The 24,866-nt window shown below is 39.5% G+C and overlaps 1 protein-coding gene across 1 annotated transcript in view; it reads left to right on the plus strand.

Annotated features, from left to right (window-relative positions):
* The window catches only part of GDA (guanine deaminase), a 110,333-nt gene that overhangs the window by 71,455 nt on the left and 14,012 nt on the right, over positions 1–24,866 (plus strand). The window contains exons 4-10 of the mRNA XM_006834918.1: positions 716–803; positions 4,172–4,277; positions 11,720–11,747; positions 13,983–14,090; positions 16,228–16,335; positions 18,938–19,035; positions 21,641–21,708. Coding sequence (XP_006834981.1) covers positions 716–803; positions 4,172–4,277; positions 11,720–11,747; positions 13,983–14,090; positions 16,228–16,335; positions 18,938–19,035; positions 21,641–21,708 — 604 coding nt within the window. The remainder of the gene's footprint in view (positions 1–715; positions 804–4,171; positions 4,278–11,719; positions 11,748–13,982; positions 14,091–16,227; positions 16,336–18,937; positions 19,036–21,640; positions 21,709–24,866) is intronic.

The raw sequence follows: 24,866 nt of genomic DNA on the forward strand, positions 1-24,866 counted from the left end.
TACCAGAGCTCCTTAGAAGTCCCATAGGGACCCAATAAACCTGGAGATAGAATGTGTAGGAAGAAGGACAACTGAAAAACCAGTTGTGTCATTCCCAGCTGCAATAGACTTTGGTATACTTAACCAATCCTAAGAAATAAGGAATTGCTATCAATTTTTTTTGAATTCTGAACAGAATTAAGTGAATCTAGGAAATCAAAAGTATCAATGTATCCTCCAGCTAACTCCTTGTTGTTGTTAAGTGCTGTTGAGTTGGTTCCGACCCATAGCGACCCTGTAGAGGGTTTCCAAGGAGTGACTGGTGAGCTTGAACCACCAACCTTACAGTTCAAACCAACTTTGCAATCTAGCACATTAACCCACAGCGCCACAAATACTTTTGCCATTTACCTTAAAGAACCCTGATAGTCGAGTGGGTTAGGTGTTGGACTGCTAATGGCAAGGTCAGGAATTTGAATCCACCAGCCACCCAATGGGAGAAAAATGAGACTTTTTGCTCCCATAAAGATTTACATCCTCAGAAACTGTATACAGGGTCCATATGAATCGGAACCAACTCAATGGCACACAGAAGTAGCAACAGCATAGTCTATGTCAAGATGGCATACTTCAAATAAAAGAGCACTTTTAAACTAAAAACTAGAGTTCTGTCTTCTATATGCCATGTGACTTCTGTGGGCACACACGATTCATGGTTTTTGTGGTTTATTTTTAGAGGCGAACACTGAAGAATGGAACAACTACCGCTTGCTACTTTGGAACAATTCACACTGACTCATCCCTGCTCCTTGCGGAAATTACAGGTAAGCAGATGAAAGCTTGATTTATGGGCACATCAGGCCAAGACAGCCAGATCATGTCTGGTAGCAATGTATGTTTGTGGGTAGCAAGTATGCCTTTTATTTGCTAGCATTTGAACATTGCATTTCTTAAAGGCAATGAAATGTCCTATATTACAATGGCCCTTGCATGTTTAATATTGTTAAAGTAATTTGATTATTTAATTATGGCTTTTGTTTCCAGAGGCATGTGTATGAGTCTGGGTGTTGTGGATTCATTTAGGTCATTTTTAGATTTCCTAATTCTAGCTGTTGCAGCACTTGCATTATAATCAACAGACCTGTCTTGGCTATTGGCACTGTGCTAGATTCTGGGGACACAATGACACAGAAAATAGTCTCTCTCCTTGAGGAGCCGGACAGGACACCTATACACATTGATTAATAGCTGTAGTAAGTTATAATGTTGTTACTAGCTGCCTGGCCTTGTGCAGAGTACTCAACGTGGGTTATCTTGGCTCCTCTGTAACTAGCCTTATGAAGTACTTATTCATATCTGATGATATTAACGGATGAACTGATGCACAGAGATTAAGTAACATGCTTACAGTCACACAGATACTTAGTAGAGCTAAAGTTGGATTCAGGCTGGTAGACATAAAATTCGTACCCAGTAGAGTGCCTGGGACAAGCCCTGGTTGTGCAATAGTTAAGCACTTGGCTTCTAACAAAAGACTGGCCGTTCAAATCCTCCCAGTGGTGTTTGGTGACAGGAGAAAGACCTGGTAATCTGTTTCTATAAAGATTACAGTAGGTCTATCTACTCTGTCACATGGGGTTCCAATGAGTTGGAATGAACTTGACAATGACAATGGCAGGCACATAGCAAGTGCTCAGTAAATACCTGTGGGTTGACCCGTTGATGCCACTGGTTGTTGGCTATGGTGGTTTATGCCACAGGTCTTGTGTGTAGCATGGACAAAGTAAATACTGCTGCTTTCAAGAGAGGCCAAGAAAGCCTGGGGCTAGTCCATCTGGAACAACTTTAAGGAAAGCCACATTTAAACTGAGCTTTGAAGGGAAAGAAAAATAGGAAGAGAAGAAAATGTCTTCAAGACAGGGGATTAAGATGAAAGTTTGGGGACAGGAAGACTGATAGTGAATCCAGGACACTAGGAGCGGAATAGTTTAACTCAAAGAGAGGGTTCTTATGATGGTGGAGGGGGAGATGAAGTCGGGCAGATGGGATGGCTCAGATTGTGAAGGAGCTTAATTATGCATCAAAGACTCAACGAAGGTTTTAAGCCAGGTGAGTTACATGATGAAAATGGTGTTTTAAGGAAAGACAGGGGATAGAGAAAAATAGAAAGACTTTTCAATCACTCATATAATCGGGGTGGAGAAAACATGTAAAATATTAACATCATCTCATGTAGTTTCAATTTTATAGCTGAAATAGAATGCCTCTAGCCTCTCTAGTGAAGACTAGGTTCTTTAGTACTGACAGCTGGTAGCAGGATTAAGTAAAATTCCCCACGGGTAGTGCCATTGGTTTTGCTGCAGTTAAAAATAGAGCAGTCCAGAGAAGCAGCCACACCAGAGATGGAGGCAGAGATGGGGACAGGGAGAGAGGGAGCAGCTGAGGACTCTAGATCCATGGGAAGAGAGGGACTAAGGGCTGGTGGCCAGGAAGCAGGCTTGCAGAATGTGCCCTTTGGTGGTGCAAATTATTATATATGCCTGAGTGGTTTTGAAAAAAAGAAAAAGAGCTAAAATGAATAGAGAGAAATAATGTTAACCGATGGTACATGGTGGGGATTATAATCATTGTAGTGTGAAACAAAGTGTATGATTTGTTGAATGTAAAATTGATGATCTGCCCTGTAAACTTTCACTCAATTCACAATAAGAACTTTAAAAAATAAAAATAGAGGCAGTATCTTTCCTGAATCTTGTGTGCCAAGTACTTTGTTTACATAGATTAATTCTTGTTCATGTTAGTTGAGTTGGCACAACTCAGGTAACCTTATATATAGCAGCAAGAAATATTACATAGTAAAGCACTGGACTGCAATGTTGGTGTGAACCGCAAGGTCAGTGGTTCAAGCTCACCAGCCACTCCTTGGAAACCCTATACAGGGTTGCTATGAGTTGGAACAGACTCGATGACACGTAACAACAGCAACAATATGCCATCTTAGTGATTGTTGGTTTGCTTGAGTCCATTGTTGTAGCTAGTCACTATAGTTGCTCAGTCACTACCACTGAGGATTTCCTTTCTTTTCATTGGCTCTCTACAAACAATGTTGTCCTTTTCTAGCAATTGTTAACTTAATCCTGCACAGAGTAGATGAAATGACAAATATAGGTTTACACCTTACACACATATACCTGCTGTCCTAGGAGGAATAAGGAAACCTTTCCAAATCCCAACACATATGCTTCTATCACTGCACCAAGGAAAAGAATGAAGAGAGGGACTGAGCAACGAGAGAGGGTAGGGTAGAAAACAGGAGTGGGTTAGGAGGGAGAGAAAAGAGAAGAAATAGTGAAGGTACGTCAAGGAAAAAATAGAGTGTTTTCTGTGATCAGAGGATGTCTCCTCCCTTACTGTGAAGGTAGAATGAATTCAAACGAGTTATGACTTTACTAAAAACATAGACAGATTGTACTAGTGAAAGAAAAAGCTGATTCATCAATCAGTAAATAAAAGCACCCAGCTGCTACCTGGATACCCTGAAAGCAGGCATGGAAGAGGGAGGAGGTTGGAGTGATAGACTGGTACTACTAAACTAAATTTAATGACTACCACTATGCGTCTGTCAGTTTATTGTACTATGGTAACTTGTGTGTTACTGTGATGCTGAAAGCTATGCCATTGATATTTCAAATTTCAGTAAGGTCATCGATGGTGGACAGGCTTCATTCAGTGCACTTGTGGAATAAGATTGGAAGAAAGATTGTAATTTACTTCTGAAAATTAGCCAATGAAAATCTTTCTGGATCACAACAGACCACTGTTGAACTTGCTTGCTTTGGAATTGCCATCAGGAGATATCAGTACTAGAGGAGTACATCATGTTCAGTGATGTAAAGGGCCAGAGAGAACAAGGCAGAACCTTGCTGAGATGGATTGGCATAGGAGCTGCAACAATGGCCTTGACCTTGCTCATTATCATGAGGATGACACAGGATGGGGCAGTGTTTCTTTCTTTTGTACATAAGTTTGCCATGAGTCAGAGTTGATTTGATGGCACTTGATGACAACAGCAAATGTAGTAGTTTGGTGGTGATTTTTACTATTCTTAAATGTCACATTGATGAATAATCTTTTAGATTCTGGCATATGTTTTTCATAGGGAATTTAATGTTTACTTGCATGTGCTTCACAGATAAATTTGGGCAGCGAGCATTTGTGGGAAAGGTGTGCATGGATATGAACAACACTGTTCCAGAATACAAGGAAACTACTGATGAATCAGTCAAAGAAACTGAGAGGTAAGATACCCAATTGTCTTGATTTGTCTTGTGGGCGGGTCCTTCCGCGGCAGGGATGGAGTTAGTGATGGATAGAGGAAACCAAGAACAGGTGTAAGACATGCATGAAGTGACTTAGAATGCCCCATTTGTGCAATGGGACAAGTAGTCTTTGGTGAATCTGTTCAACAGTTGGTCATTGGTCAAAATTTATAAAGAGCTTTCCCTTGCAGGGGCATGTTTAGTGCTCAGAGAAATCTCCATGGAGTCATCTGTCTTTCTTGATAAGGAAGCTGAGTGTGACACAGGCTAAAATTGTCTTGCCCAGAGAGAGTCTCAGCTTCTAAGCAGCAGGACCAGGATTGGAAACCAGTGTCAATGACTCTAAATTCATTATTCTTTCTACCATGACATAGATCCCTACCCTGTGTTCAATGTAAATGTATAGAAAAGGTGAGAGAGAGAGAGTATGTGCGCAACTGAGTAAGCATACGCTGTGATGTGTATTTACAACTTATGTGAAAGTGAGGAATCATTTGTGGAGCAAAATATTAGATAAGAAATTAAGAAAAATCTGTTACCATTAGAGATTGCTTAAAGACCTTTCACTAATTAAATATATATATGCATATAGAGCTCTGGTAGCGTAATGGGTACAAATCAGGCTGCTAACCTCAGGGTCAGCAGTTCAAAACTACCAGCTGTTCCACGGGAGAAACATGAGCCTTTCTGCTCCAGTAAAGATTCGCAGCCTCAGAAACCCTGTATAGTGTTGCTGTGAGTCGGAACCAACTCCACGGCACATAACAACAACAACAACAATATATATATATATATAATTTTTTACTAAAAAAGTTTATATGCTCATCCCAAATTAAACTTGTTGTTAAGTGCTGTCAAATCAGTTCCTATTCAGAGTGACCCTGTATAGGATTTCCAAGGAGCAGTTTGAACTGGGGACCTTGTGGTTCAAACCGACCTTGTGATCCAGTGTTTTAACCCACAGTGCCACACCAGAACGTCAGATAAAACTTATATATGAACAAAAAGGTACAAGGGATAATAATAATCGTGATAAAAAGGACTCTATAATCTGCTTAAAGCTATCCACTCAGTATTTTTTCAAGGAGGCACATGCGGTCCCTCCCCATTATTTTGTCATACTATAAGAAGAGAGAAGTTCTTCTAGATAGTTGCTGGAATGGCCATACCATACTAATGCAGGCACTAGAATATCTCCTCTTCAAAGACGTGATCTGAAAGAACATCTTCCCAAGATCAAGTCCAGAGATCCAGAAGGTAAGGCTGTTGTTGAGTTCATGGCTCCACATCCATGCACTCATGGGGAGCAGAGCCCCACTGTGCAATCTGCAGTAAAGATCTGAGGATGCCATCTGGTAATACACAGAGAGAGATGACCATCTCTGGATTCATCTGAGATAGTGGACAATCTACTTGGGAAAACCACCACCTTAATGAATAGAATGCAATGTGCAAATAGAATTACAAAGAGAAAGAACGTACAAGAGAAATGAGAACGTATCTCCAAACAAACCTATATCTATAAGCACATGAAACGTATGAAAGCAAAACCTATGAACATATGAAAATACAAACATGAAAATGTTTGTATTCATCAGTGAATAAACTGTGGTAAGCCACTAAGCTTCTCTTAACTGAGCAGTGAGAAAACTTTGGAAATGGAGAATAATGGTGTTGCACAACATGAATAATGGAATTAATGTCATTGAATTGTATATGTAAAACATGTTGAAATTGCAACCATTTTGTTATATATGATAGTGAGTCAAAAATTATTTACACTCGGGCTGTAAAATTCATTTTAATCAACTTTTAGAAAAGAAACATACATCATTTTTGGGACATAATCTCCTTTCTTTTCAATACACTTTGTCTATCTGTTAATAAGCTCTCGTATTACCTTATTAAAAAATGTTTAGGCTGAACTGTGAGCCATGCATGCACTGCTGTCTTCACTTCATCAGAGGTGAACATTTGTTCTTGAAGGGCTGCTTTCAGGAACCAAACAAGTGAAAATTTGATGGAGCAAGATCAGGACTATAGGCGGGATGCTTTACCACCTCAAAAGGAAGTTTTTGCATAGTGTCAACAGTGTGGGCAGAGGTGTCCAGACGTGCATTGCCATACAAGATCACAACGCCCTTAGATGGCAGTTCTCTGTATTTAATCCCGAGTTTCAGCTTCAGCTACTCAGTGAGCATCTCACTGTTGTGTGTTTAACTTTTTCCTGATAGTGTTCCAATACCAGTCCTTGAGAGTCCCAGAAAACTGTAAGCATCAATTTTCCAGCTGATGGTTGGCTTTTGAACTTTTTCTTGGTCAGCGATTGAGAATGCTTCCAATCCATACTCTGTAACCTACTCTCAAGCTCGTTGTGATGAATCCATGTCTCCTCACCAGTAACAATTATTTTAAAGAAAAATTTACCTTCCTTTGAATATCAGTCCAAATGTTGTTTGCAGATGTCCATACACTTCTGTTTATGTTTTTCCATGAGTTGTTTTGGTACTCACACAAACTTTTCAAAATCCAAGTCTGGTGTGGATTATTTCATAGGCCGAGCCATGGCTACTTTGCAAGTGATTTGTCACTCATCTGTTCAACGCAATCATTTCACATTCACACTCAATGTTGTCATCAGCCATGGATGTGTGTTTTAATATAATAAGAGTGCAGATAATTTTTGACACCCTTATAATACTTAGGTAATGAAAACATACTCCAATTGAGATTATGATTAGAACCATAATAAAAAGTATATATCCACTTAAAAATGAAATATATAGGTATAATTCAACCACAAAACATTCTGAGATGGATTAACCTTGGAAGGATTATGCTAAGTGAAAAAAAACAGCCACAAAAGACTTCATATGACTGCATTTATAGTAACACTTAGTCACTATGCCATCAGAACTCCCTATGAGATGTTTAAAAAAGATAAATGAGCAGTAGAAAGTTGATTAGTGGTTGCCTTTAGGGTGGGGGCAGGTAGGAATGGTTATCAATTGTAAATGAACACAAGGGGTTTGTTGCAGTAAAGAAATAGTTCTAAAAACTAGATTATGATTGTACAACTCAATAAATTTAATAATAATCATGAAATTGAACACTTAAGTGGGTGGATTTTATGGCATGTGGATTATAACCTTATAAAATTTTTTAGGCAATAGGCATGTGAAGGTAGAATGTATGTTCATGTATCATACTTTTACACAAATAAAATATGTTAGATATACTTTTGCCAACCATGACCTTCCTCCAAAGTATTTTTGTAAGCAAGCTATGTGGCATATGCACTATTGTATAAAAATATGGTATACTTGTATTTTCTAGTTCACTCTGCTTTGAACAAGAGTTTAGTAAGAAATCATTCATTTTTTATTTTTAAACTAAATCCAAGGGGGATTCAAAAAGTTTCTGGAGAAATAGAATTAAAAGATAATGGAGGTATGGTGCTTCCTCAAAAAATTGGAAGTATAAATACCATTGTTGTTGTTGTTAAGTGCCATCCAGTCGGTTCCTACCCATAGCGACCCTGCACAGGGTTTCCAAGGCTGTAAATCTTTACAGGAGCAGAAAGCCTCATCTTTCTTCTGCAGAGCAGCTGGTAGTTTCGAACTGCTGACCTTGTGGTTCACAGCCCAATTCATAACCTCTACGGTACCAGAGCACCTATATCATATGACTCAGAAATTCCTCTTCTTGGTATATATCCTACAGAAATGAGAACCATGACACGAATGGATGTATGCGCACCCATGTTCATCACAGCACTATTCTTAAAAACAAAACTATGGAAACAGCCTAAATTCCCATTAATAGAAGAATGAGTAAACAAAACTTTGGTACATACACGCAGTGAAGTACAATGAAATATTATTAAATAATAACAGTGAATCTGTGGAAAACTTCATGAATCTGGAGGACATCATGCTGAATGAAATTAAATTAGCCAATCACAAAAGGACAAATATTATATGAGACCATGGTATAAAAAGTAAAGAAAGGGTGGAATGAAGCAGGATGATTCATTGGCTAAAGGGAATAGGAGGTAGTGGTCATGGTGTGGCGTTGAGTTGATTCCAATTCATAGTGACCCTATATGAGGCTTTCAAGGAGTGGCTGGTGGGTTTAAACAGCCAACAGTTAGAAGTCCAGTGCTTAACCTACAGTGCCACACCAGAACTCCTCAAAAATGATGGAGGTGAGGGAAGACACAGGAAGCAGTGAAAGAGTTAAAGGTAGCATAGGTAAATACTGTTATATACACAATCCTGCAATAACAGTAATGGCCAAACTTCATCTCTCATACTTCGGACATATTGTCAGGAGGTACCAGTTGCTGGAGAAGAATATCATGTTTGGTAAGGTGGAGGGTCAGAGAAAAAGAGGAAGACCCCCAGTGAGATGAAATTGGCAAAGTGGCAGCATCAATGGGCTCAAATGTGGCAACAATTGTGAGGTTGTACCAGGACTGGGCCGTGTTTCATTCTGTTGTACAGAGGGTTTCTATGAGTTGGTCCCAACTCAATGGCACCTAACAACAACAGGTGCCATCTGTTAGGTGCCATTGAGTCGGTACCAACTCATAGCAACCCTATGTACAACAGAACAGGTAGATGCATCAATAAACATGCATACTTAATGTGTGTGGGAGATAGAACAGAACTATATCCACAAATATCTATAGGCTTGACACAGGATATTTGTACATATGTATTTATCTTTGCTACAAATATATCTATGAATGTGGTGGAGCATACAGGGGGCACAGTTATGAAAAATTATTAGACATAAGCAAACACCTTGAGGGAATGAGTAACTGGGCCTGGGGGATCAGGACCATAGGGAGACACCATGGGGGACACATAGTGCGCAAAGATAATGTTCTACATCCTACTTTAGTGAATAGCGACTGAGGTCTTAAAAGCTTGTAAGTGGCCACCTATGATGCATTATTGCTGTCTCCCTGTCCTGAGGAAAGAAGAGTGATGAAAATAGAATAAACATGGAAAAAATTAGTCCAATGAGATAATGGACCATATGAACATTAGTTTCCATGACCTTGAGACCAGAAGAACTAGATTGTGCCCAGCTACCACTACCAACTGCCCTGAAAGGGATCACATTAGAAGGTCCTGTATAGAGTGGAAGAAAATGTGGAACAAAACTCAGAATCATTAAAAAGACCAGGTTAACTGGTGGGAGAGAGACTGGTGGAACCTTGAGACTGTAGCCCTTGGTCACCCTTCAGGTCTTGAACAGAACTCAGTTCCTTGGCCAAGCAGTAGATAGGTCTATAGGGAGGGGGACCAGCAATAGTGAGGTATGTACACCATAGAATGGACAACCATTAGAGATCAAAAGGGCAGCATTCACCCAAGGACATAGTTCAGAAGGGTTGAAAAAGATAGAGGAATAGAAACAAAAAACAGGAAGGAAGTGGGATAAGTGTTATTACATTTGTGTGTGTGGTGGTAGGGCTGCAATCGCTAAGTGGAACTAGTATGTATGATTGGTTGAATGTAAAACATGCCCTGTAAACCATCACCCATTTCACAATAAAACGTTTCTTTTTTTTAAAAAAAAAGGATAATGGATTTTTTTTTTTCCCTATGAGCTCTTTGAAGCCCCCTCCTAATGTTTGCTTTTAAATTCCCATCCAGAGCATAAGTAGCCACTTCAGAAGCCCTACAATTGCTTCTGGAGGGGTGGTACAAATGATTAATGTGTTTGGCTGCAAACCAAAAGGTCAGAGGTTCATGTCTATGTTGAGGTGCCTTTGAAGAAAGGCCTGATAGTCTACTTTTGAAAATACAGCCATTGAAACCCTATGGAGACTATGCTGATACACATGGGGTCACCATGAGTTGGAATTGGAGTGGATACGACACTCCTTGGTGTAGTGGGTTTGCCTTTGGGATTTTACTTAGGAGTCAGAGTGCTGGTGTAGCACTGTTGACTAAGCACTAGTCTGCTAACCCAAAGATTGGTGGTTCAAACCCACCAGTCCCTCCTCAATATGAATCAGAACTGACTCAAAGACATTTAACAGCAATAATTCAGGAGTCTCAAGGCCTTCATTAACTACTTAATCTCAGTGTGACTCAGTTATTCACATGAAACATGAAGTGTTATTTGCATACAGTTACAAGAGAGTTAAATGAGTTTGTTTGGGAAATGTTCCTAGCACCAGGGCTTCCAACTGGATGGAACAGGCTCAGTAGTGAGCGATGACATGACATCCAGATCATGAGACCTTTCAGGAGCCTGATGCCGTAGATCGGATTATGGCCAGGACTGTGGAGCATGAACACAATCAAAATGACCTAGTCTGCACCCATCTTCGAGTCAGAAAACATTGTTTGAAAAAAGAGGAAAGAAAGAAATGAAGGGAAGAAGGGAGGAAGACAGAGAAAGGAGAAAAAGAGAGAGAAGGAAAGAAGAAAGAAAAAATAGACTAAGAAAGAAAGAATTGTAAGGAAAAAGAAACCTATCAAACTGTGCTTCTGAGATTACAAAGCTGACTTTCGAGTCTATTTTACAGCACACTGTGTGCTCCTATCTTGTGGAGGCCAGGGGAAGATGACAGTTTTATTCTGTAACACTGATGATTTGAGTGTTAGAAATGGGACCATTATTAGACATGGCAATTAATTAAATCCTACCAATCTTTAAAAAAAAAAAAAAAAACTACTCACAGGTAACAGGTGTTTACAATTGCCACTCTCTCTGCAGGTGCAACTCATCAAATGTCCACCCTGTTCTCTGTCTCACAACCACTTCTCCCTTACTCTTTCTACCTTACCTCCAACATTTGGTCCCCAGTGAGACTCTACCCTTGGAAAGAAATTATGCTATTGTTGAATGAGTTAGCTTTCTGCTTTATAGAAATGAGAAGAGAAGTTCTTTAACACCTTCCCATCCACAACTCGGTATTGGGTTTACAGGGCTTGTGAATCTTTCTAGGAGCAAAAAGCCTTGTTTCTTCTGCAGATCAGCTGGTGGGTTTAAGCTGCTGACCTTGAAGTTAGCAGTCCAGTGCTTATCCTTCAGCGCCAACAGAACTCCTTCCTTCAAGTCTACACACTTCCAAATACCTAGGACTCTACAACTCTTAATATTCATGGAGCATAAAGTATTTGATAAACAGAGCTTAACAGTTTGAGGCTTTGGGAATACTCAGTTAACAACCCTGTTGAAAGTTAAATTTCTTCCTGATTTTGTACTCCCTCTCCTAGGTTGCCAATGAGATAGTAATTACCACTTGTTAAACTTTAATGAGAGATGGTGAAAAACATACAGTGTTAGACTTGTTTGCATGGAAATTTGTACATGCAAGGATCATGTTTTCATCCTTTTAAAATGTATTTGAAAATTCCCAGATTTCCTAACTTCCATTTGTTGATTTATTTCAGATTTATATCAGAAATGCTTCAAAAGAAGGTAAGTAAACTTGCTAACAGCTTGTTTTTACATTGCTTTTGCATCACTTGTGGGATTCAGTACTCCTTCGTTTGGTAGAGATTAGTCTGTGTGTGTTTGACATACTCTGTGTGAGGAAGTATGTGCCTAGAACTGCGAATTATTTTCACTGAGATTTCATCAACTCAGGTCAGTGAGGTCAGATAGTTTTTGCTTTCCAGTGAAGGCTGCTGTGGCTCTACACCCAACCCTTTGTTGTTTTAAACACAGTTTTGATATCAAGGCTGATTTTGGTAGGCTTAAAGTAGTGAGTTAAGGAGCTCTGTTAGCATAGTGGTTACGAATTGGGCTGCAAACCTCAAGGTCAGTAGTTCAAAACTACTAGTTGTTCCGCAGGACAACGATGAGGCTCTCTGCTCCCGTAAAGATTTACAGCCTCGGAAACCCTGTACAGCGTAGCTGTGGGTCAGAACCGACTTCACGGCACATAACAACAACAAGGTAGAGAATCATCAGAAGTGAAGGAAACCCTTAATGAGATGGGTTGGTTTAATAGGCACAATTATGGACTCAAACTTTCCAACAACCATGAAGATGTCACATTTTGTTGTCGTACAAAACGTCCCCATGAATCAGAGCTGACTCAAAGGCAATGAACACAATAGCCAGCACTGTCCAATAGGGGCAAGCATGAAGTTTGCTTTATTCTCAGCACTGTTCTAGGCTCCAAATCGCCTTGTTTACATGCAGAGGGAGTAGAAGATTTATTTAATCAGGTGGCTCCAGGGTGCTAAGCTTTTAGTTGAGCTAAGGGGTGAACATCTTAGTCACTGCCCCGGTGAGGATCTCAAGGAAGCTTTTGCATTTGCTGTGCCCCCTCCTAGTGTTTGTTGTTGTTAGGTGCCACGGAGTCAGTACCAACTCATAGCGACCTTATGCACAGGAGAACGAAACACTGCCCGATCCTGGGCCAACCTCACTATTATTGCCATGCTTGAGTCCATCAATGCTGCCATGCTTGAGTCCATCAATGCTGCCACTTGGCCAATCCATCTCGTTGGGGGTCTTCCTCTTTTTCTCTGACCCTCCACCTTACCAAACATGATATCCTTCTCTAGTGACTGGTATTAGAAGGACCCTCCTAATGTAGGGTCCTTCAAATTTCATTAGAAGTACTTTATGGGAAGCAGGTTGGCGAGAACTGGAAATTGTTAGCCTGTTTGGTGATTACATCAACATTGGCTCTGACCGCTGATATCTCCTTGACTGGTCTGAAATGAAGCCCAGGTAGTGTCTAGCTGCTATGCTTTGACCACTAACTGCCTTAGTCCATGTGATTGTGGCAGTCACATGCTCAGTAGGATGCAGTTTTGCAGCCCTCCTTTGCAGCACCCTGGAGTTGGGGATGCAAAGGAGACAGTACTATTTCTGCCCCCACCCCCAGCTGACTCGCCATTGGCTCCACTGGGTAATCTCATATTGGCAAGTGAGACCTTCCTTCTTCTCTTTTGGAGGTCTGATTAGAAACCATAGGAAACTGTGTAATTTCTTTCTCTCTATCCATGGGCGATATAGGCGGAGCTTTATCTTTACCGCATGCTGTGGGTTTTCCTCCTGGCCTGACAGCAGTAACTGAATCATGTCAGGGAGGCTGTAACCTGTACAATTCCATAGATGCAAAAAAGACAATGGACCGCTACCTCACCTTTAATCTCCCCAAGGCTCTGCTTCCAAACTTTTCCTTCTGCCACTGTTCTTCATAAAGTTCACCCTGTCTACGTGTTTCTGAGCCTTAATATGGATGTAGTAGAGGGGAATGCTTTTCAGGCCCCTTTCCCATTGAACTTGGTGCCAAGAAACATACTTTTCTTCAAACACATGAGGTCTTCACAAGTCAAAGTTGACTCCATGCACTATTTCCACATGTTGTTGTTGTGATGTGCCGTGGAGTCGGTTCCGACTCATAGCGAACCTGTATAGGGTTTCCAAGGCTGTAAATCTTTACAGGAGCAGAAAACCTCATCTTTCGCCCACAGAACAGCTGGTAGTTTTAAACTGCTGACCATGAGGTTCGCAGCCTGATTCGTAACTACTACGCTACCAGAGCTCCTTTATTTCCACATAATCCAATACTTTTATCAACTCCCCCCGCCCCAAAATGAAGACATCAATCATCTTTATGTATAACATGCATTTTGGTAACATACTCATTCATGATATTCATAGTTTTCTTATCATTTTTTAAATTCTTCCCAGTATTTGAGAGTGAAGCCCATTGTGACGCCACGTTTTACCCTTTCCTGCTCTGAGGCTTTGATGGGTGAACTTGGCAACATCGCCAAGACACGTGATTTGCATATTCAGGTGGGTATTTTTCTTTTGTTTGTTTCTCTAATCAGATCTGCAGGACATCGCTGTATCCAAACTGCTGGCCTTAACCTCCAGTTCCTCTACTAAAGTCTCACAGAGTTGTAACATTACAAGACAGAAGGACCCTACAAAGTCCATCCTAAGCTAGTTCTTTAATTTCTCAGATAAGACACTTGAAGTGCCATATATCCTCAGTCTTCCTTTGGTAATCCTTTGAGAGACAAGGACATGTACATAAATCACTGAGCAAGACCAATGATAGATTGTTTTACCTGTTCTCTGTAGAGTACAGTTAAGATATTTCTTTCTGCCTTTTTCTCTCTCCATATTCTATATCATCATTTTGGGAGAAACCAACTTTTATTTGAAAAGCCAAAAGAACCTAATTTCTATCGTACCCAAAAAAATGCACTTAAAAAGTCTTTGTTCCAAGTTTCTTAATTTAAAATCAGGAACAAAAAGTCTGTCGTACTTTGTCATTAAGTTGTTGCAATTTAAGAATAAAACACTTTTTAAAGCTCACAGCTGGGTTAAAATTGGGAGCTCCCCTTCCCCCCATCCAAGCTTAATTACATACTGTACTAAAATTTCTTCTCTTAAGAGTTATTTGACTATCTTATAAGAAAGGGCAAGTGGGAAAAAGCAACATAGAGATTCTTAACCATTTTGTAGTTGGTTTTTTGTTAAAATTGTATATTCTTAGAGCCCACTAACTAGTCTCATCTTTTCCTATTTTGTGATCTGTGATATATGAATTGTTTATTCCACACAATTATTTCATGGAAATGGAACTCAGAGCTTATATGAATTTTCTACTTTGAAAATAGAGTGTTTCTGCTCTTTAAAAAATAGCATGAAAATAATATTAAAATGCATCTGAAAAGAAAAAGATGCATAACAGAATCAAGCCCATCCTTACTGATGGAGTTTGTGGGCTTCCTCAACTGTTACAATGACGTGAACACTGTTCTGGTTGTCCTTTCTTCTTCTCTGATACTTATGGCATGGAGAATACCTGTTTGGGAAACACTGCCTTTTTTTGGACATGCATACTCTCCTGCATGTGGAGAGAAACAGCTTTGCTATTCTTCCAGTGATAATTTACGTGTGATTTATTTCTCATAATATATAACTGATTGGCCTGATGTAATTTGTATTATAGATCTGTGGTTGGGGTGGTTACACTTAAGTTTTGTATTTCAAAACACAAAAAGTGCTTTATGCCCTTCAGGTTATTTGGTAGAGTCCTTGTGTGGTGTTGTAGGCTTTTCGCCGACCTGCTAATCAAATGGTCGACAGTTCAAACCCACCAGCTCCTCAGAAATCCTATACAGGGTCGCTATGGATTGGAACCTACTTGAAGGCACTTAACAACAGAGGGTCATGGTGTGGTACTGTAGGGTAAGCATTGGACTGCTAACTACAAGGTTGGTGATTCAAACCCACCATCTGCGCCTCAAAAACTTTATACAGGGTTACTGTGAGTCAGAACCATCTTGATGGCACTTACAACAGCATCTACAAGGGGCCTTCAAAAAGTTCGTGGCAAAATGGAATGAAAAGAATGGGATTTTTTCCACAAACTTTTTGAAGCCTCTATGTATACACGGAGTCCTGGTATGGCGCTGTGGGCTAATGCGTCAGACTGCAAAGTTGTTGGAACTGCAGAGATAAGTGGTTCAAGCTCACCAGCTGCTCCTTGGAAACCCTCTACAGGATTGCTATGGGTTGGAATCGACTTGAAGGTACTTAACAACAACAAAAATATATGTACACACACACATATCCATTTTGTATATATGTTGTTGTTGTTATGTGCTGCCACATGAGTTCTAACTCACAGCATCCCTGTGTAGGGTTTTTGAGGAGTGACTGGTGGGTTTGAACCACAAACCTTGTGGTTAGCAGTATAGTGCTTATCCTACAGTGCCACACCAGGACACCAGGACTCCTTTGTGTATATATAGGATCCATATAATTATTTTAAATAAAATTACATAGCTATCCTCCATTATCTTTGCCCATGGTCCCTCACATAGGCTAATAGAAACCGTTCACACCATTTGTGGGGGAGGATCTATAATTTCTAATGGTATTTTAAAAGAAATTGAAAATATCATTTTTCTTATAGAGCCACATAAGCGAAAATCGTGATGAAGTTGAAGCTGTGAAAAACTTATATCCCAGTTATAAAAACTACACAGATGTGTATGATAAGAATAATCTTCTGACAAATAAGGTAAATTGTATGATATTATTTATATAAATAGGTTTGGTTAGATCTTAAAATCATAGTAGTAAACTTCAGACTTCTGTAACATGTATCTTTTGCAAACTGGAGTAAAACTCAAGGTTAATTGGCTTTTTAAAAATGGGCCGGGGTACTTTCTGCTCCTGCAAAGATTTAAAGCCTTGGAAACCCTGTGCAGGGTCACTATGAGTTGGAACCAACTCAAAATACAATAGCAAGAGCAACAAAGGAATCGAAAGACTTCATTGAGGGTAAGGATTGATTGTGATCCAAGGGCATTTTGCTAGTTCCATTTGAATTTTTAAAAGGTATTCTATTGTAATTTTAGTGGTTTCCTCAGTATCCATTAAAATTTAAATGTATATTTCTTTCTTGAGTTCCATCCTGTAAAGACTACAATGATATTAAAACCAAAAAAACCACCCCAAACTTATTACCCTCAAGTCAGTTCCAACTCAATGACCTTACATAGGGTTTCCAAGGCTATATGTAATCTTTAGAAAAGACACATATTTCTCCCACAGATCAGCTGGTGAATTTAAACCACTGACCTTTTGGTTAACAGCTGAGTGCTTACACCTGTCTCGACAAGGCTTATTACATGGATGTTGTTGTTGTTAAGTACTGTGGAGTCGGTTCTGACTCGGTTCTGACTCACAGTGACCCTGCATAGGGTTTCCAAGGCTGCAAATCTTAAAGGGAGCAGAACGCCTCACCTTTCTCCCGCAGACTGGTAGTTTCATACTGCCGACCTTGAGGTTAGCAGCCCGATTCGTAACCACTATAACTAAATATAAAAGTAAAAAAATTTGTCAGTGGAGGACTAGCTAAAGTGTAGAATGTTTATAATTTAGAGTAAGAGTCCCTCAGTAGTCCAAATAGTTAAGGACTCAACTACTAGCCAAAAGGTTAGATGTTTGAAACCTTCTCCTGATAAAAAAAAAGTTCCTCAGAAGACAGGGCTAACCATCTGCTTCTAAAAAGGCATACCCTTGAAAACCCTACAGAGCAGTTCTTCTCTGGCATACTTGAGTTGCCATGAGTCAGAACCAACTCCACAGCAACAATAACAACGTAATTTAAAAGTTTACCAAACAAACAGAAAGACTTAGATGTGCAGTCTTATCAGGAAGAATGTCTGCACATTATATGTGTAACATAAACATGCATATGCGACGCCCACTTAGAAAACAACGGTCTGGGAATGTTGTAACTGACTCTTCCTGGGGAAGAAAGTTGAATGATGACTTTTTTGCTTTTTATACATAAACACTCTGACATTGCTCTTTTTTTTTTTAAATGAATATATGTTGTTTCTGTAATTAAATAATTTAAAGTAATTAAAACTAAAACATATCGAGACTTTATTGTAACCTTTTATGTGTTTTCTTTAGCCTTGTAGAAAGTATACAATGTTAAGGAGAGTCTTACTACAATTGCAGTGAGTTATTTTTAGGTGATTATGTAAATGGAGAGCTGACTATAACTGATATGAAAAGTTAATACTCTGCATAAATCATATTAAATGCTACATCATAATTTTCATACTCCTTTACATATATTTCCATGTGATTAATAAATTAACCTCCAATTTGCATGTTAATTTTAGTTGCACACAGGTTGAGAATATTTTAGTTTAATAATAATTCTGTGGTCACTGAACCATGCCTCCCAAAGGGGAAAGCTATGTAGATACAGGTTTTATACTGAGAAAAAAGGAATTTTGGAAGATAAAAGTTTATTCAAGAAAACCCACAAACAAAAACACGAGGCCAAAAAATAAAACGTTTCAAAAATATTCACTGCCTGCTTTTTTGGATTCGTTTACCTTTTGAATTGAACTGTGTAAATATTATGTATTTAAATTTTTATGGAAATTTAACTATAGGTGAATTAAAGGTCATTTTGGAGTCCTGGTGTGACACTGCAGGATAAGCACAGGACTGCAAGTTCAGTTTGAACAAGTTTGATGGGTCAAACTCACCAGACCCTTCTTGGAAACCCTATACTGGGTCTCTATGAGTAGGAACCAACTTGACAGCACTTCAAAGCCACAACTAAGGTCATTTGGCTGTGTCAAAATCATTCGAGCCTGAATTAAAACTAAGATTAATATGGGAGGCAGGGAGGTGTGCCTCCCTGTGCTGAGAAGTCAGAGTTTTCTTTCTAAAACTCTTGTGTTGGAAAGAAACAAAAACAGTCTACCAATAGCTCACCATGTAGACATAAGAAAGAAAGCAACTTGGCTGTTGTCTAAAGTGGAGATGATAGAATCATAGCATTTTCAGACTGGATGGATAACCAACCCTTTAGATCGTAAAAATAAAAGGGAAATGAAAAAAAGGTAAGATCTACAAATTTGCTGATAGCTTTTGTAATAAAATGTTTTTATAGGCCTTTTGTGAAGTATAAAATCACTTGTAGGTAGTAATTTTTTGCATATAGATCATCATGAATGTTCATGTAAAGACGTTTAACAGCCAAGTCACAGTTCCCATCTGTATCTGTAGTATCTTGCTGGGAGTGAGTACAAACCTTAAACGTTTCTAAGTGGTAAACTGCACATTTGTATACACTTTTCTCCGTCCAGACAGTGATGGCGCATGGCTGCTACCTCTCTGCGGAAGAACTTAAGATATTCAATGAACGAGGAGCCTCAATCTCACATTGTCCCAATTCTAATTTATCGTAAGTAGGCAGTAATATTGTTGGTTGGATTTTGAAAATCTGGATTGCAAATTAGCCTCCAAATGCCCTTAACTTTTGCAATCCTTCTTCCAGAATCTCTCTTCTATATGAGGGAGGCTTCAAAAAGTTCATAGAACAATTGAATGAAAAGATAATGTAATTTTCCCGAACTTTTTGAAGATCCCTAGTAGTTAATGTTTAACTGAAATAGAAACTAGATGGATTGATGCTTACCTGGATAGTGGTGAAGACAAAGAGAACATTTAAAAATGACATTTTTTCAGAGACTGTATTTGGAGGAGCACCATGTCTCCTAAAATTTCAAAGTTTGAACAAAGCAGAGCAATAGGAAATATAATAGTAAGAGTTCAAAACCATTGGCATTCAGAATTTATAGCTGAAGACTGAAATGATGTGTATTCTAGCCAGATGTTCCTGGGAAAGGGTGCTGACTTCCCCTTACTGTTTGTGTGTGGTGCCAGGCAGAGGAGCAATGCCACTGGAAGCCAGTGTCCTAGTATGTGTGTCATGCTGCTGCTGTATCTGACAGCATGTCAGTTCACATAGGAACCTTGTCCTATTGCAACTTCTACATTGCAAAAGCTTTATTGGTACCTAAGTCTTAACCTTTTGCAGCGTTATAGATCCATAAGTATATCAGATAAAAATTATGATCTGTCTCTTCAGAATATAAAAATTTTGTATCTTACTTCCTGAGTCGTGGAATTCATGAAGCTGATCCATGAATGCTAAGCTAAAGGACCCATGCTCCAGACTTAGAGAAAATGTCTATCATTTCTGGTACTAATAGACCCAGAAGAAAGTTTTATCTCCCTAGTGACTGGGTGGAATGAATCAATCATTAATCCATTCAACAAAGTGATTAACTTCTGCTAGATTTAGGGATTTTTGAGGGTCACATTGTATCCTCTCTGGATTTGGGTTCTTTCAGAAGCAGACTGTGAGCTGAAGATTTCTGTGGAAGTAGATAATTTGAGAGATGCTCTCAGGAAGCACCTGTAAGGGGTGAGACAGTGAAGGGGAGGTTAGAGTGAATCATCAAGCCCTTGGGTTATAGTCCGTCTAGAAGACTCAGTGAGCCAGTGCATAAAACAAGCATCCAAATCATACTGATGTGGTGCTGTGGGTTAATGTGCCAGACTGCAAAGCCGCTTGAACTGCAAGGTCGGCGGTTCAAACTCAACCGCTGCTCCTCGGAAACCCTATACAGGGTCACTATGGGTCAGAATCGACTCGGCACTTCACAACAATGGGGGGGGGGTATTTATACCTAATATTCAACAGGCATAGGTGGAGGGCTGCTGGGTTGAAGTTTCAGGCACTAATTCCCTGGCATTGCCAATCTTCCCCAAGCAAGGACTGAGAAGTCCCTAGCATTCAGAGAGACCTCAGGCAATGAGTTGGAGTTGCTGGCAGTTGGAGGTCGAGGAACCTTGATAAATGGAAAAGGAGTATGTCAATGGAAGTATGGGAAGAACATCAGCAGTGTTTTGTGGAGTGCTTTGAAAGCCTGCAGAAACTCTTAGGTTTCACGCATGACAGGCAATCAAGCTTAGTGACAATAATTATAGTCTAGTGACCAGGTACTGGAAGGATTTAACATCTCATGAGTAAATTGCCCATCTTATGCATTAAAACATGGTCCAGCTTTGCAAATTGAGGTGACATTAAATTTTGCAAAACTGTTTCCTGGTTTTAATGGTCACCACTACTCTTTCTCCAACAACCTTGAAAGATGTGTTGCACTGGGGCTTTGGAAGTTACAAGTATGTACATCTTTAAGAAGATGACTTTGACCTACACATCTTCTCAGGCCTACAAAGATTGCTTACAATTTCCTATGTCTCTTCAGAAAGGCAGCACATCTATGACATCTGGTCCAGGAGGTCCAGAATTCTGCCCAGAATTGATTTTCTCTTGGTGACTACTATCCTCAGAAACAGTATTTGATTCAGTAGCCTGTATTCCTTTTCTAGTTGTGGCCCCACCTTTCCACCTTTCTTTGAGTTTGCAAGTCACTACTCATTCAGTAGCAAATTATTCCAAATATAGAGAAAAGGCAGTGGTTTACACTTTTTTGCTTCTGCCATAGGATAAGCACTGGATTATGAACCGCAAGGTTGGCAGTTCAAGCCTACCAGCTGCTCCTTGGAAATCCTATCTATATTGGATAATTATTATGTGTCAATATCAACTCCATGGCACTTCACAACAACATAGGATAGGTTAGTTAAAAGCATATTAAAGACAAGTTCCAAGTACATTAAGGACTGGTAAGACTTGTGATAATTATGTTTAATTTCTCTATTGTTCCTTATAAGTAGTCCCTTGATTTCCCTTCTGTCTCTTGCTGCTTTATGTTCTGAAAGGTGTAGATAGGATGTGGCCAAAGTATCCAAGCACATTTTTTGTTTTGTTTTTTACTCCAAGACTTGAATGCCGTAATTTGACTAATGTGTTTGTATCCGCATTAGGACTCATAAGACATGCAACTTTGCATGAGCTCACCATCATTAATATTAGTGCCCCAGTTTTGTTGGCACCACATGGGTCTCCTTCTTCTGACTATGTCATCTCTCCTCAGGCTAAGCAGTGGATTTCTAAATGTGCTAGAAGTTCTGAAACATGAAGTGAAGATAGGACTGGGTACAGGTTAGTATAGTAGTTCACCATTTGTAGCATGGCAAAGTGGTTGATCCAGTTCACAGCTTTCTAACATGACTGATTTTTGGGTAACACTTCTTTTGTATTAAAAAAAAAAAAATCTACTTCGCTATTCATTGTAATTCCTTGAGGCAAAAAAAATGGTAAAGTTGGAAGTATAACAGAAATGCATGCAAAGGGAGACGCTATGATGATTATAAATTCCTGAAGTCTTTCTGGGTAGTGCAAATGGTTCAGGCCTTGGCTGCGAGCAGAAAGAGTGGCAGTCTGAATCCCACCCACAGGTACCTCAGCAGAAAGGCCAAGTGATCTACTTCCAAACAATTGGCCATTAAAAACCTCACTGGAGCACAATTGTACCCTACTGGAGTCTCCACAAATCTGAATTGACTTGATGGCCGCTAGTTTCATTGATTTATAACCTCCTGAAGGCCACTACTTCTGTTGGCTGTTCAGAGATTGGCCTACAAGGATGTTGTTGTTGTTGTTAAGCGCCATCTAGTCAGTTCCGCCCCATAGCAACCCTGTATAGGGTTTTCAAGGAACAACTGGTGAGCTTGAACCACAGACCTTGTAGTTCAAATGGCTTTGCAGTCTAGCACACTAACTCACAGCGCCACACCAGGCCTACAAGGATACTTCCTTCTAAAGTACTTCAAAGAGTCTTTCAAAACGTCGATTTTTTTTTTCTTTTCCTTTTTTCTCTTTCTATTGTCATTCTGGCTACGTTTTAATAGTTTGGATTTGCATGTTTGTGTTTTTCAAGAACTATGTAACACACACACACTGCCCCCCCCCACCAAAAAAAAAAATTCAAAGTTACGTGATTTTGCCCCTAGTGAGCACAAATTCAATCCATGTCAGCCCTTGAGAACACTGAGCAATCTGGTGAGAACTTGCTTTCTTTTGGCTTTTTAGCAGTGTTTATTAGCAAAATGCCTCCATTCCCACGGGCAAGCTGGTTGTTTATGAGATTGAAGGATGTTCTAGGTGGCTGATGAAGTAGCCATATTTCCTTCTTTACACAGAATTACATTTTCAGGGGTTTTTTTGTTTTTTTTTTTTCCTGCTGCTGCTGCTCACTTCAGATGCATGAGTCAGGCCCAAGTGTCTCAGTATCTTCCACGAACCTTTCTTTATTACTGTGTATGACTATGACTGAAATGGGACCAAAAAGAGGTGTGGGGATACAAGGAGTCATTTACCATTTCTAATGCATTTGTCTTCCTCATGTTCAAGAGCATACGATGTTCACAATTGTGCCTTACCTCCTTTTCTGCAATAACTCAAGCCTCAGTTTGTACCCATGAGGTCTTTCATACGAAGTGGTTCATCAGTAAGATACACAAAGATGTACATGCTGTATGTGTATAATAATACACAAAGCTAAGTCTCAAAGCATAGCTACAAAATCATAGGAACCTTTATTAAACAAAAATATCAAAGTGTGTAGCTATTGTTTCTCAATGTATCCTCCATCTATGTCTAAATACATCTGGAGGTGATGTTGCCATCTCTAACCATTGCTCTAAAGAATTCTGCTCCTTCAATTGATACCACATCAAAACAGCAGTTTGGGCATCCTCAAAGGACTCAGATACTATTTATTTTAAGGGTTCTTTAAGTTTGGAGGACAAAAAGAGGTCCAAAGGGGTAAGGTGTCAGGGCTGTAGAGTGACTGGCGTTGTTGTTCTTGATAGGTGCCATTGAGCCAGTACTGACTCATAGCAACCCTATGCACAACAAACAAAACACTGCCCAGTCCTGCGCTAACCTTACAATCGTTGCTACATTTGAGCCCATTGCTGATGCCACTCTGCCAATCCATCTGGTTGTGGGAGGGTCTTCCTCTTTTTCTCCACTTCACTAAATGTGATGTGATTCTCCAGGAAGTGGTCCCTCCTGACCATATGTCTGAAATATGACAGATGAAGTCTGGCCACCCTGGATTCCAAGGAGGATTCTGACTATGCATCTTCCAACACAGATTAGTTTGTTCTTTTGGCAGTCCATAGTACTTACAATATTCTCCTCCAACACCATACCTCAAATGCATCAAATGATTTCTTCTATGGTCTTCCTTATTCACTGTCCACATTTCACAGGCACATGGGGTTACTGGAAATACCATGACTTGGGCCAGTCCTCAAACTGATATCTCAAACTGATATCTTTCCTAAGTCCTCAAACTGATATCTTTCCTCATGAACACTTTAAAGAGGTCTTTAAACAGACTTGCCAGTGCAATGCATCATTTAATTTCTTGACTACTGCTTCATGAGTGTTGATGGTTGATCCAAGCAAAATGAAGTCTTTGACAATTGCAGCCATTTCTCCATTTATATGGATGTTGTTTATTGGTCCAGTGGTGAGAATGTTTGTCTTCTTTACACTGAGATTCAACCCATACTGAAAGCTGCCGTCGTTGATCATCAGTATTTTACGTTCTCTTCACTTTAAGCAAGCAAGATTGTATCATCTGCATATCACAGATTGTTGATGAGTGTTCTGCCAATCCTGATGCCACATTTTCCCTCATATAATCCAGCTTCTCAGATTATGTGCTCAGCATACAGATTGAATAAGAATGGTCAAAGAACACAACTCTGGGACACATCTTTTCTAATTTTAAACCATTCAGTATTCCCTTGTTCTGTTCAAACAACTGCCTCTTGATTTATATACAGAATCCTCATGAACACAATTAAGTGTTCCTGGATACTCATTCTCCACAATGTTGTCTGTGACTTGTCATTTTCACATAATTGAAAGCCTTTGCATAGTCAATAAAGCACAGGTAAATATCTTTCTGGTATTCTCTGCTTTCAGCTAAGATCTATCTGATATCAGAAATGATATCCCATGTTCCAAAGCCTCATCTGAATCCGGCTTGAACCTCTGGAAGTTCTCTGTCAGTGTACATTTGCAGCCATGTTTGTATTATCTTTAGCAAAAATTTACTTGTATGAGATATTAATAATGTTGTCCAATGACTTCTGCATTCCATTGGGTCACGTCTCTTTAGAATAGGTACAAATATGGATCTTTTCAAGTAAGTTGGTCAGGTAGTTGTTTTCTAAATTTATTGGCACAGATAAGTGAATGCCTACAATGCTGCATCAGTATGTTCAAAGATTTCAATTTGT

This window comes from Chrysochloris asiatica, unplaced genomic scaffold, assembly GCF_000296735.1.
Source record: "Chrysochloris asiatica unplaced genomic scaffold, ChrAsi1.0 scaffold00014, whole genome shotgun sequence".
NCBI lineage: Eukaryota > Metazoa > Chordata > Mammalia > Afrosoricida > Chrysochloridae > Chrysochloris > Chrysochloris asiatica.